General features: G+C 33.1%; 1 protein-coding gene across 12 annotated transcripts in view; it reads right to left on the reverse strand.

Moving 5' to 3' along the window:
- Nucleotides 1-14,445, reverse strand: part of mtd (TLD domain-containing protein mustard) — a 128,658-nt gene that overhangs the window by 18,374 nt on the left and 95,839 nt on the right. For 7 of the 12 annotated variants that reach the window (XM_018516822.1, XM_018516830.1, XM_018516827.1 and 4 more), the window contains 5 exons: nt 14,112-14,276; nt 13,224-13,390; nt 11,241-11,403; nt 3,173-3,401; nt 2,355-2,441 (listed from right to left, as the gene is read on the reverse strand). In XM_018516822.1, coding sequence (XP_018372324.1) covers nt 2,355-2,441; nt 3,173-3,401; nt 11,241-11,403; nt 13,224-13,390; nt 14,112-14,276 — 811 coding nt within the window. Of the gene's footprint in view, nt 1-2,354; nt 2,442-3,172; nt 3,402-6,602; nt 6,719-11,240; nt 11,404-13,223; nt 13,391-14,111; nt 14,277-14,445 lie in introns of those variants that run through there. The other 5 variants (XM_018516829.1, XM_018516828.1, XM_018516825.1 and 2 more) reach the window with 4 other exon arrangements.

Below are 14,445 nucleotides of genomic sequence, written 5' to 3' on the forward strand. Positions count from 1 at the left end.
ATTAATATAACTTTCAATGTATTTCTTCGGAAAGTTTTCCGCAGAATGGTATACCGTTACTTTGTGGATAAGAGTAGAGTTAAGCGAAATCTAAGTCAACATATTTTTAAGCGCCAAATTATGTCTGGCTTTACGATATACACCGCGCGAGTGTCCAAAAATAAGTGAAAAAAATGCTTGAAGCTTGACATTTTATCGTTTATTTTTGAACGGTCAAAAATATTCCAGGACAGAAAAATACTTTAGTCGCGAGTGGATTATGATACTTTTGTTAATAATGATCTTTTTAAATTAGTAACATTATTCGTTCTGACTTTCCACCTCGCTTTCCACAAATTTGAATTACTTTTGCATGAATAATAATTCGAAGTGTATAAACTTCATTGTATCAATTTTTTGTACTACTTTATTGAATATGTTAGTCTCAATAAATTTTTTAATTTAATTTTTTTACTACACCTATATCATTTCTGTCATCAATAAATTTATGTGTAATTTTGTTACATAAAGAGAGTAAAGTAAACAAGTGTGAATAAAAAAAATATTCTTCGAATTTACATCAGAAAAATACATTAAATCAATCTTCATCTGGAATCGATATCTGATTACGATAAGTATTAGTCATATTTCTTTTCGGCTACCAAATTTGTTTTTATCTCAATAAAATCATTATTACTACCTATTTCACAATAGAATACAATGTATTAACATATTAATAAATCTTCATTATTTTATAAAATAATACATTTAAAAATTAAGAAACAAAGTTTATATAATTTAACCTAACATTTTCATCAGAAAAAAAAATTCCTGCAAATAATTAAGTGTGTGAAAGATAAGCGCCCATTTTCCTAATAAAAGTTATTGCATCTGTGTCAATTTACACCGACTGTGTCAATTCTCATCAATAATTTATCGATATTATGCAAGTGGCGACTAGTTCAGAGTTTGACTCTTGACACAAGTTGGCTTACATTATTGCACGCTTACATCACGCAAAGTATACGCAGCATTTATTACGCACGTAAACCTCATTCTTCCATAAACAAATTAGAAACTGATCGTCCACCACCTTTCCATAAGGAAGCGTTATTAAATGCTTTTTAACGATAGAGAGAGAGATTCTATTACCGTCAGATATTTTCTTTAAGAGAATATAAACAGTCAAGGGAATGAGAGAGACTTTCCGTTCTTTTATGCTCTAACTAATTATATTGCGTTTCTCTACTTTGTATCCACACTCACAACACAACACGATGCTGTCTATTACCATTTCGCCTTGGAATCGATAATCTTTATCGTCTTCGACGCAGTACCGATTTGCATAAAGCTGCATGTATAAGAATCGACTAAATATGGAAAGTGTGTTCTGCAAGTATTTCGAATCGCTCACAGCGTGACAGAAATCTGCGTAAACGAAAACTGTTGAAACGTATTATGAGATATATAAATATATATAGAGAGAGAGAAAACAAGACGGTAATAATAATGAGATACGATAAAAACATAATACATGCGCGAGATGGAGAGTTTGAACAAGTGCATGCTGCACATTCATCTAGATTCTAGTTGAGAATATATTCTACGACCAGGAGGAACAGGTGCATGCAGTTTGTTTTCGGCGAGTGATGTGAGATTCGTCGAGATAAGAATCGGAAGATAAACCTAGCTCAAATAAGATCCAAATACTAACAATAAGAGTGAATTAAACGAATTATTACTAAAAGATGTTCCTGGTATATTGGTCTGTACATTATTGTTATGAATCATAGGACGGGAATGAGACAGCAAGAGTGTGAACAACAAGATCGTAAAGAATTCTTTACATACTTTATCTCGTATCATGAAAATTAACAAATTACTAAGGAACGTATTATATTCCCTAGTGATATTATAATTGAAAAATTGTTAATATACTTATTCTATAACAAAAAAAGAAAATTGTCCTAATCTTAATAACATTTTTCTAGCTGTTGTTGAGTTTAAGACAATTTTATCATTATTTTTTTTGTTACAGAATAAGTTCTTTCTAACTAACAACAATCTTTCAATAATAATATTGTTAAATATTTCAGAACTGAGTCCTCAGTCGTGGTAATCGAATGTACCGACATGAACAATCGAAGCGGGCACAAAGCGAGCTGAAAAAGTCAGCTAAAAAAAAGAAAGAAAAAGGACATCAAATAGGCACGGCCGCAACATCGCGTGACAACGTCAGGTGCACCCGAGAGCTAACAAGGTTGTCTAGGGTGCGGCAGTGTTATCTAAAAGGTGCATTGTTCAACATCGAGCAATTAGGGTGCCTAATGATAGATATCATCGATCACCGGGGAGGTGGGCGGAGTGATCGGTACCTCCGAATCCTGGATCTGCTCGGAATCGGCCGATGTGCTCGAGGTCTTCAGGATGCTGTACAGCTTTACGTAGGGGGCCTTGATCAGCTGTCGGCCAATAGAATCGGCCGTGTTTAGCAAATATCCTCGATCGCGGCATCATTGACATACATCGAGTTCCGTGCGATCCTCGCGTCGAAAATCAACAGCAGCCGGCGCGTTTGATGACAATCGTGACAACAAACGCCGGAATAGAGTAGCCTTTGATGTTACTATCGATAACAATGGATTGCACGCGATTTCGCGAAACATTTAACGTAGCTCGGCACTATTCGATAGTTAGTCGACACGAGGATCGGGTTATCAGCGAAATTAGAAATGTTCGCAAAAGTGATCTTTGCGCTTTGAGAAATATCAAACATAGTAATCTCTTTTTCTTCTACGAATTATGCGATACTGCAAAATTTGAAATTAGCGATTTCATCACATCAAATCTAAAGTCAATTTTTCTGCAAGAATTTTAAATGAAGATCGTGATCGTCAACTCGATTTTCCGCATTAAATATTTACGACATTGATGCAAGACTCGAATTTCTGTTAAAGTATAGATTTTAAATAACTGCAGACAATAACGACAGACTTATAAATGATGAATAAAATTTGAAGTTGATCGGCAAAGTAAAGCTCTTATTCTTATATATAACTTATCAAGGACAAAAGTTTCAAGACTCTTCGGTCTTTAGTAGCAACTTTGTAACACAGTCTCTACTTAGATATTAGAAAAGTGTAACGGGACACTCAGCGACATCCTGTCGCACATTGACAGTCACGGTACTCACCTCCCAGGACTCTCTTGTCAATTCGCTGATGTCGTCACCTTGTCCATCGCGAGCCTTGCTCTCCTCCGTGGAATCCGCGCCTTCGCCACTTTCGTGGGGTGACAGTTCCGGCGACAGGTCAGTGTCGGTATCGGACAGGATGTAGCCGCGTTCTCGCCAGTAGTTCTCATCCAGCTCGCCGTACAGGTTCGGCACCCATGCATGAATGAACCTATACAGATCGTCCACTCTGCAAAGAGAAAAAAAAGAAACGATATATACATCAATTACATTGTTCGGTGATGCCGAGCAAGTTTCAAAATATTCGTCCCAAATTCAATATTTATTATTAACTTATTTATCATGAATTAAATACTACAAGTAAACAATTTTTTACAGAAATTTTCAATTGAAACTTGACGTATTGTACATGCATGTCCCAATATGCATGCTGCCCTTAACATATTTCATGTCGAGCCAATTTTAAGTGACTTGACTTGACCACTGCACCACTTAAAACAAAATAAGTACACTGAGAAAAAAATAGTTTAAATTTAAATAAATATTTATTTAAATACTGCCAACTAAATATTTACTTACAATAAATAAATTTACTTAATAAAAAGAAGTAATTGTTAAATCAATGTTTTTTTGTACCAAATAAATATATTTTTATATTTAATAAATATTTAGTTGGTACTGTTCAAATAAATATTCATTGAAACTTAGGATATTTTTTTCTCAGTGAATATACTCGGGAATATATAAAGAAAGAAAAAACAAAGCGTTTCTAAAAAAAATGTAAGCAACGCAAATAGACTAAAGTCGTGCGATAATTAACACATTTAGTGCCGCGTCAATTTTTAATGACTCGACCATGCCGTGGAAATCACTAATGACCTACGCTATTTTTATACGTTTGTTAAATTTGTTAAATAACATGTATTTCATAATGATTTCAAAAATTATTATTATAAAATAAAAGATCTAATAAACCCATCACATATATTATAATTATCTATTCACATATGATATCAAAAATTATTTTATAATTACGTTACTATTTATTGTCAAAGTATAAAAAAACGAAACGGAAAATTCAGCGTGAGTCACTGATAATCTATGCAGCACGAAACTTATTTAATGAACGCACAGCTACGTGCAAACGCAGACAAGTTACGAAGAACCACACATCATCAAATGGAAATGAAGCAAAGTTAACATTAAGTTCTGTTACAAATTGGGTAATTAAGCGTCAGAGATGTACGGAATGTTGCAATTGCAACAGGTTTATGGGAATGAAGTAGTAACGCAAAAATGTGTGTAGAATTAGTTTGCACGGTTCCTCCTGGAAAAAAATGTCAAAGGACGAGCCTCGTACTGGACGATCCTTGACAGGCAGAAATTTTCTATAGATAGGTAGAAATTTTATGTAGGATGATGCAAATCATTTCTCGGTTAAAATGCAGTTCGTCTGCAATTAATCAGTCGAGAATTATTTGCTATCAGCTGCCTCGTATGTCGGATGGTGTCAGAGTTTTTATCAAGTTTGCGTTACTTCGTCATTCCCGTAAACCTGTTGCAACGTTTCGTGCATCTTCGACGCTGTTTAATTTGTAACAGAACTTAATGTTAACTCTTTGCTCCATTTTCATTTGATAATATTTGTTCTTCGTAACTTGTCTGCGTTTGCACTGTGCATTTATTAAAAGCAGATGTGCAGCATGTTGGAACATGTTTCTAGATATATCAATTTACAATAGGCTGCAATTTGCTGCATGCGTTTACATATTAAACATGAGAACGAGTATATAAAATGTAAAAAAATTCGTAATATTACCGTTATTTAGAGATAAGAGATTTATTTAAATTAGGTGAGAATTTATAATAATAAAATTTAATGATGATAGTTAAAAATAAAATTATTGGAAAGAATCTAAATATAGATCAATATTACACAGATTAAAATTTAATATTTTTGTTCCTATACGAGCTACATATGTTTTTTATTTGCGTTACGTTCACGATGTTTTTTCAACCAGACAATAATTTTTCATATCAATCCAAAAATAAATTGTACAGTCAGAAGCAATGAGATTGCGATACTTTTTTTTCGATGGGTTTCGAAATGCAGCTTACTCACCGAGCGATTGGTTCTTATTTGTGAATTCAAGAATAACAACCAATTGCTCGGTGAGTAAACTGCATACCGAAACCCATCGAAAAAAAGTGTTGCAACCTCATTGCTTCTGACTGTACAAGAGGAGATAATTTCGAGATCTTATTTAAAAAAATTTTAATTTAAAACTGAAACAGTCTATATAAACAAAATTCAATTATAATGTAAGAGAGAAATTATCAATAAATTTAATGGAATAATTTAAAAAACAGATCGACATCATAGATTATAAAATTTAACATTTTTTTGCTATGCAACATACGTGTGACATTTCCAATTCGCGTATTTTTTTCAATCACAGATTCAAGAATAAATTGTACAAAGAGAGATTCAAAAACTCTTTAGTTTTCTAAATTTTAATTTGAAACTAAACAAGAATTTATAAATTATCTCTCTTTGTACAATTATGATGCATGCATTATAAAGAAAATTCAACAATAATATAAGCTAAAGATAAATTTATTGCATCAAAAAATTAAAAAACAGATTTTTAAAAATAGATTGACATCATGGATGAAACTGTAATATTTTTGCAATTACGCGAAAACTATATAAAAACGTAACCTTGCTCCCGTGTTCAACGTTACGTACGTACATAATAAAGATATCGGAGTAGTTAATATTTTTACTACTATATGAGACATATATGTGTTGGCATCTTTAATTCACATTATTTCTTTTTCGACTAGAAAATGATTTTTTATATCGATCCAAAAATAAGTAATACAAAAAGAGATAATTTTATAATTCTTAGTTTTAGGCCCAGTTTCACAACTTACGGTTAACTCTTAACCGAGGTTCAATTTATTTCTCATCTTTTTCCAATTCTAGAATTGAAAGAGATAATGAATAAGTTGAACCTCGGTTAAAAGTTAACCGTCAGTTGTGAAACTGAGCCTTAGAGATTTTAATTGGAAATTAGATAAGAATTTATAAACAAAATTCAACGATGATGCAAATTGAAGATAAAATTATTGTAGCGTAATAAAATAAATAATAAATTAAAATTTAATTTTTTTGCTATATGAAACCTAGATATATGTGTGTGATTCGCGTTAATCCGCAACTTTGTTTTCGAAAAACCGAAAAATAATTATTCATACCAATCTATAAGAATAAATTGTGCAAAGAGGGTTAATTTTATAGCTCTTAGTTTTAGAAATTTTACGGTTTGAAACTACATAAGAGTTTACAAACAAAATTCAATAATGCATAATGCGGCGTTTCGCGACTTGTTCTTGCGTCGCAGCCGTGTCGCACACTGTGTTTTACCTGCGATGCACGAAGGGTATCACGCTTGTCATCGCTCCTTTCACGTGGCGGTCGTAAATAAAATTCAGCATACCGCCGATCGCGCTCATCGTTCCATTCATCGCCGCGTCGTAGGCGGGAGACGGATGGGAGAAACGGCGAATAATGAGAAGCGCGGCGTGGACTAGCCAACTCAAAGTATCACGTTGCGCGCGACGAAATTATCAGACTGTCGCGGTGTATCAGTGATCGCTATATTCGCTATCAGTGCTCTCCGTTTCTAACCTCCTGACAATTCCAGTAATATATGAGCGTTTCTCGCCGTAATACTTTTTTATTTACGCGCGACACGTCGACGATTGATTTGCGGCAGGCTGTCCCTCGACGGAGCCGCCGGGATACGTAACGCGAGACACTTTGCGATACGCGAACACACGTCGCGTACGTGGAGAACGACCGGAAAACGGAGTAGTTACCAGATACGTCGCGAACGTCGACAGGCATATTCGCGTACATATGTCACGTGCCGCTGATTTGCTCGGTGCACCTGCACTTTTATTTTATACGTTCTCGCGGAACGTTGCTCGCAGTATCGCGCCGATATGATTGTTTCAGCTTTTTTTTACCAGTCAAGGCTTTAAACTGCTCCTCGCAGTTTTTCTTGCTATCGTTCCTGAGAATGTAGAACCTAACAAATTCAAAACTCACTTTAAAACAGAAAGGTTTTGCTGAAATATCTAAAAATTTAGCTAGATATGAATTTGAAAATAATTTTGTTAAACTAGTAAAAATTATATAGAACGTTCAAGCTGGTTGTTAGAATATCAAAACTTTTTGCAGTTTTGCTCATCATGAGTTCCCTAAATAATTATTTCGATGGCTCAATAATTATTTTCAAATCTGTATATCTAAATTTTTAGGTACTTCAGCAAAGTCATTCTTTCCATGAGTTTTCGTCGCATATTTTCGAAGATAAAAATTATAAAATTATCTCTCTCTTACAATTCATTCGTGGATTGATATGAATACAGAAAGAATGATTTCAAATTAACTAAAAATGTAGTTAGATACATATCTGAAAATAATTTTGTTGGATCGTTAAAATAATTACGTAGGAATCTCAAGCATTTTGATGGTTCAACAAAATTCTTTTCAAATCTATATCTAGCTAAATATTTAGATATTTCGGCGAAACCACCCTTTTCGTGAAAAATTATTCTCCGGTCGTTAGTGCGACACAAAGTTTAATTCAACTCGGGATATCGTTATTAGAAATCGCAAATGTAACGCAAAAAAACATCACATATGTACGTATCTCTCGCTTAATAAAAATATTAAATCTTAATCTACCGACTTGTTTTCTCCAATAACTTTATCTTCAGGTTATATCATCGTTGAATTTTATTTAATGTTATCTAGTTTCGAACTAAAAGGTCTCGCCATCGCAATAAAGCGAGATTATGAGATATATTTTTCTTAACATTTGTATTATACACAAAAAAGATATGCAATAATAGATTAACTGATAAATGTGTATTCAATGGTATTTTTTTTAGCAATACACAACCCGTTGAATTCCAATTGAAATTTTTTATCGTAGAAAATCTTTGCTCGTGATATTTAAATTTAAAAATCGACAATCCGATAAATATTAGAATTGAAAATATTAGAAATGAGAAGAATTTTTTAATACTAGAACTGCGACTATGACATTTTAAACCCATCTGATAGTTTTTCTTTTCCAGTTAATTTGGATTTGCACATGGAGCTTTAAATTTTTGTAATTTTTCATAAATAATTATAGTTAATTACAAATAATTTTACTTTTAGGATGATTACCCTCTCTCGTAAAAAGCCAAATTAACCTTGAACCGTGATTAGGTTAATTTAGACCCGCGGTTCTATATTAAAGAAGTTATCAGATTACACGATATTATATGCGTATCATCTCTTATTAAAAAAATATATATTAAACACGCAAAAAAAAGTTTTATTTCATCATTTGTTGACATAGATGTATATCAATTTTCTTCTAACACTTACAAACTTATAATGATAATATTTTGGCAATTTAAAATCTATCTGATAATATAAGAGCGATTACCGGAACTTCAGATTGATACGAGGAAACTAGGTTATCGATAAATCTTAACATATACGAACGGCCAAGATGATCTTAATATTCATGCGTATTGTCCGATACAATCGCGATACTAGGAAATAGCTGATGACATTTGTAAACAAATGACAAGAGGGCTGTTAACGAGATTTGCGATATAAATATATAATATGTAATATATGTATGCGAATTCCAAATTTTGAGAATCGCGATCATTGCCTTAATTAAACAACAACACGCATTTAAAGGGCGCATTAGAAAACACTACTCGAGTATCTCCGAATATCATTTTAATCTTTTGTTTAGTATTCGGTAAACAACAAGGAAAATACCTTTTGAAGGCACTCGGATAATGTTTTCGAATGCAGCCAAAGGGGGGACATGTGTCTCTTTCTTTCTTTCTTTTAAAATTAAAACACATTTACTTTAGAGATACGATAAATAAATATTAGGTGTTGAACTTAATTCCTGCCGCTCGCTTAATTTAAAACAATGTTCCACACCTTTAAAAAATCTAAAAAAAAATTTTTGTAATGTAATATGCTAAAAAGTTTGACACACTTTTTAGCTTATTACATTAAAAACATTTTTTTTTTTAGATTTTTTAAAGGTGTGGAACATTGTTTTAAATTAAGCGAGCGGCAGGAATTAACATTTTTTTTTTAGATTTTTTAAAGGTGTGGAACATTGTTTTAAATTAAGCGAGCGGCAGGAATTAAGTTCAACACCTAATATATAGATATATAGATATATCTCGGTGGTCTAAAGGCTTGGGACGCTCGCACGGAATGCAAGAGATCCGGGTTCGATTCCCAGCCGAGGTAATATTTTTCGCAATAAGTTTATTACAGATTTTTAAGATTAAATTTGGGAAATTTGGGGGGATTATTAATATTTTGATTACATGTTGAAAGTCCGACAACCATATCGGCACACAAATATAATTTCTGAAATTAATTCATTTAAATGAATATATATAATAGTTCAACATCTTGTGTCTGAATAACATTCAGACCGTAGTGGCGCTTCGTATTTAATGTTTCTAACATAAACGATCTTATTTCCAATTTCATTATTGTAAATATATAGATTTAAAAAAACAAAACTAATGATTTTAATATAATCCTAAGTTACTTCTCGAAAAATTGTAGTGCGTTCTCGTCATTCTTTAAATTCAGTGTACTAAGTTTATGTTTCACACATACAAGCAAAGTATTCATTATTTCATTATTCTAATGGTTTTTAACCACATGTGACAACAAGAAAAACACTGGCAGCCGACGCGCAACAAAACCTTGATCGAGCATCAGCGAGCGTATAAATAGAAGTTCCGGCGAAAATCTATTTTGCGTGTCTTGCGACGAAGCACGTGTCCGGTCGTAACGCGTTCTGGATGCCGTTCTTTCGTGGAGATGGCCGTACGATAAACCGGCCATATGTACAAAAATAACACAGCAAACATTTTCGCCCGAAGAAAATTTACCGGTGTGTTTTTATCCGAGAAACGTCACCGTCGAATATTTATTCATGCACGATCAAGTGATTGACTTATCGCGTACAACGCAGCGCCTATAAATCGTTTCCCGACAACAACTCGTTAGGCGTTTAAAAAGAAAACCCGTCGAGCCTGTTGTATAAAATTGCAGGAATGCAGGAACCTCAAAAAATTCCGATCTTCATGTTTTAACATGCTAAAAATAAACTGCGAAAAACAAAGAGTATAAAAAATCATATAATATCAAAAGTTATTCCATCAACAATATTTTTTTTATAAATTTGATAACATTGGAATTGTTTGGAAACATAAAAAAATTTGATCGAAAAAGTTTTGGAATTAATTCATTCAAACATTATATTTGCAAAAAGTTTTGAATATTACGATTCCTTAACTTAAAAGTAACAATAAAAGAAATAAAAGGGCTCGAGGGAATATAGGCGCTGTTCAAGGTGCGCTAGTCGTTCAAGCACATCCCTCAATTATATTTGCGATTGTCACTTTTCCGATTTTCGGTCGGAGATTCCGACTTTTTAAACGAATCTCTGACTCTTCGATGAAAAAATCTCCGACTGACACTCTAAATTTTTATGACCTTTTTTATAAGTATGTATGTCGATTATCCTTCAATTTCGAATAAACTAAAAATTTCTCCGACTGAGAGAGCCAAATCTGATGATTTTTTTTTAGAGAGAGCACAAAGCATTACAGAAGAAAATAATAATTTCGACAATAATAATCGATCTTTAGCAGGATAATGGCAAAAAAGTCTCTTGCAGGAGGGCCGTTAATCTCCAGTGAAACACTAGTCAAAAGCAACCGTGATTATATTGCATAGTTTTCAATTTCTATTATCTAATTGTAAGATTGAGAAGTTCATGTACTATTTTGGTGTGTAGTGTAGATACTTTATAGATAATTACAGCGTAAATTGAAAGAATTCTATGACAGAGTTTCGAACTCTATTCGCGTATTTTACGTGCAAAATTACAATAACTCAAGGGACGAGACGTCGGTGAGAGATCAAAATGTGAGAAACAATTACCTGTTGCGTGGCACGCTGAACCAGTATTCGGGACGCAGTTTCTTTTTGCCGTAGCTCATAATTGGCGTCGATCGTGGTATCTTCTTGTCCTTGGGTCTTCCTGTTCGTAGTCTCAGGTACAATGGTGGGTCCTCGCAAGAACGAGCAGGTCGTGGAATCAGTTCTACGTAATGTGGAAAATATTTATCAGATCAATATAGATCAAGGTAAATCAGATACTTCAGTAATAAGATTTTTATAATCAACAGATTTATCTTTCCAATATAGAATCTGCAAACCCAGGCAATATGATTCACAATGTTATCATAATAAAAAAAATCTTTGCGATAAGAAGCTCGTATATATTTATAAATATGTAAGATTATTTCTTGAATTTTTTAAAGAATTGTTACCAAAATCACACGAAAAATACACAGATAGGTTAAAAACACGAATAAAATTGGAAAACGAGGCAAGCACATTACCACAAAAAAGTGAGTAGAGGGTATCAGAGTAAGAATTATCGTGTAAAAGGAATAACAATAGCAACGAGGATAGAATTGTGATAGATGAATAGTATGTACATATTGCACAAATATTGTAGAAGAGTTTGACAAATTATATAACATATGCAAGAAATGGTGATGAAATGGAAATAACCATTACAGTGATACAGTGTATGGTCGCCCGTAAGTTGCGCAAATCATGTTTAATGCATGACAATAAATAAAATCATACAAAAACATCGTTACGTTTGACAGACGTACGAAAAAGGCAACTGAAGAATTGGGAATTCGCGGCACAAGGAGAAGAGCAAGCTAATACTGTATGAACCTACCCAGGCCTTCGAGTTCGGGAAAATTAGGTGCTTGGACTAGAGGGGCAACAGAAACAAATGACATTACTGCATTAGTATGAACCTATTGCTAGCTAAATGATGAAACCCGTTGTGCTAATCTGAAATAGATAAAACATTACTGAAGAGAAAGAGAGACAGAAAGATATGATTGAGCAATCAATGCAGAAATATGCAACAATTACTATCAAAATCTATAACAATCGAACATATCACATACATTTCGCAGAAATAGTGTAAATGGCCTTAAAGATTATTATATTTGTTATTCGATTATTATAGAAAAGATTAGTACGCGAAAAATCTGAAATTCTATGCTAAGTATGCTTTCAAATGACAATTATTAAAAGATCATTTAAATTGGAACAATACGTCCATCACATGCAATATGGCACAAAGGGTTTCAAGATTCTGAAGGTATATTTTGTAAAGAAATATGTTATGAAAAGTGCTTGTTTTCAGTTAAATCTTTTTCCTTACATACCATTTGATAAAATACTTATATTTATCAAAATATAAACTAAGATCGATGAAGGAAAAAATTAATTATGTAAAGGAGACCTGCATTATTCATGTTATTTTTTTCTTGAAATACTCGAATTATTATATATGTATCAAAGAAAAATAATAATATTTAACGTTTACGTAATGAAATGACGTATGAAATGATAATGATAAACAAATATGATCTAAAACAGTGATAAACTACTTTAATATACACCAAGATAAGCGCATTTGGTTATTAATCCCGGATTTGCTTGGCAGTTTAAAATTAATGATATCAATGAAATTTAGAAAATATGAAATTTTCGCGCAAATTTATAATAATTATATAGCCAAAGGCGCTCAAAAATTCTGAAACAGGGACAATAAATTGGCAAAACAACACGGTTTAAAAAGCTATCTATGCGTTTTTGGGCAAGTGCAGTGCGTGATATCTTAATCCCGTTTGCGCTAACCCCTTGTTATTAATTAATTATTTTCTATCCATATCGATACCAATATTAAATGTCATATGAAAGTAATAGCAAAGAGTTTTGTGTAAGAGGAAAATCTGTTGGAGTATGTCTTCATGATTATTAGACTATCCATTCCGATAAAACATGAAATATTTTATGGATATATCTCTATACGGTCGTGATACTTACTGTCGAAACTCACAAATAATTCCGGCATATCGTCGACCGAGACCATACTGCGGTAATCCAATCGAGGCGCCGTCGTAGAAGTTTTGCTACCTCGACTGCTATCAACGCTACTGCTGCCAGAAGATGTTAAAGGTTGCTGTCTAATAAAAGTACCCACGGAAGAACGTCTGAAAGGAAATTCGTAAAACAATGCAATTGTAATAAAGATAAAAAAAGAGTTTCTTATCAGACAACATTCTAAACGCTTCTGAATAACAAGTACATGTTAATTGTCATATCTAACTAGATTATAATACATTTGCACATCCTTATAATTCAGAAGCGATGTATATAATAACATCCATAACAATGATAATGGGAAATAACAATCAAGGTATAAGTCCAGTACAAATGACGAATAATAAATCATATGACTGCTTGAGGATATTAAACGCTGTGTTAAATTGATTATGTTTTGGCTGTAAGCGATCTGAAAAATAGTATCAACAATATCTGTTGCTCGAGTGTGTCTTTCGGCAAATAATGTGATTACCTGAAAACAGGAGCCCTCAATTCCAGAGTGTCTTCAAAATTAAAAAATAATAACAAAACAATGGAGAGATGTGTGGAAAGGAGAAACGTTGGAACAGTAGAATTCTCCGAATACTTTGACAATTGTATAATATATATATAATCTTATTTTTGTATAATATTTACATTTATAAAATTCAAATAACATAATGTTCTCTTTTCGTAATTACAACATTGAAGGAGGATTCTGCTAGAATAGAATACTTCCGAATCGACACATACGAAAGTCGATCAGATAAAAGATAGATCAGGTAATAAAAATAGAGAAATAGGAAAAAGGGGGAAACACAACAAGGTTACGATCGGGTCCAGACTCACCCAATGAGGCTTCCTGGACCAGGTGAGAAATTGCTGGAGTCCTGGGAGAGAGAGGAGGCGGTAAGCGGAGGAGTTCCGCCCGCTCTACCGCCCCCGCCACTCTCTTCGCTGGGGGTTTTAGCAAACAGGCCCGAGCTAAAGTCACTCACCAGGTTGATCGGCGAGCTTTATTCCACCACCATTACATATTCTTTGTTAGTTACATTAGAAATAATAGTGAAGCGTTAATAAATATCTAAATTCATATCGTAAGCAATATAGGCGCAACATAAACATAAATATTTAAACATAAACATCTCGGAACATCGTCACAATTGACTGCATAATAATTATC

This window comes from Trachymyrmex cornetzi, unplaced genomic scaffold (genome assembly GCF_001594075.2).
Source record: "Trachymyrmex cornetzi isolate Tcor2-1 unplaced genomic scaffold, Tcor1.1 scaffold65, whole genome shotgun sequence".
In the NCBI taxonomy this organism is placed as follows: Eukaryota; Metazoa; Arthropoda; class Insecta; order Hymenoptera; family Formicidae; genus Trachymyrmex; species Trachymyrmex cornetzi.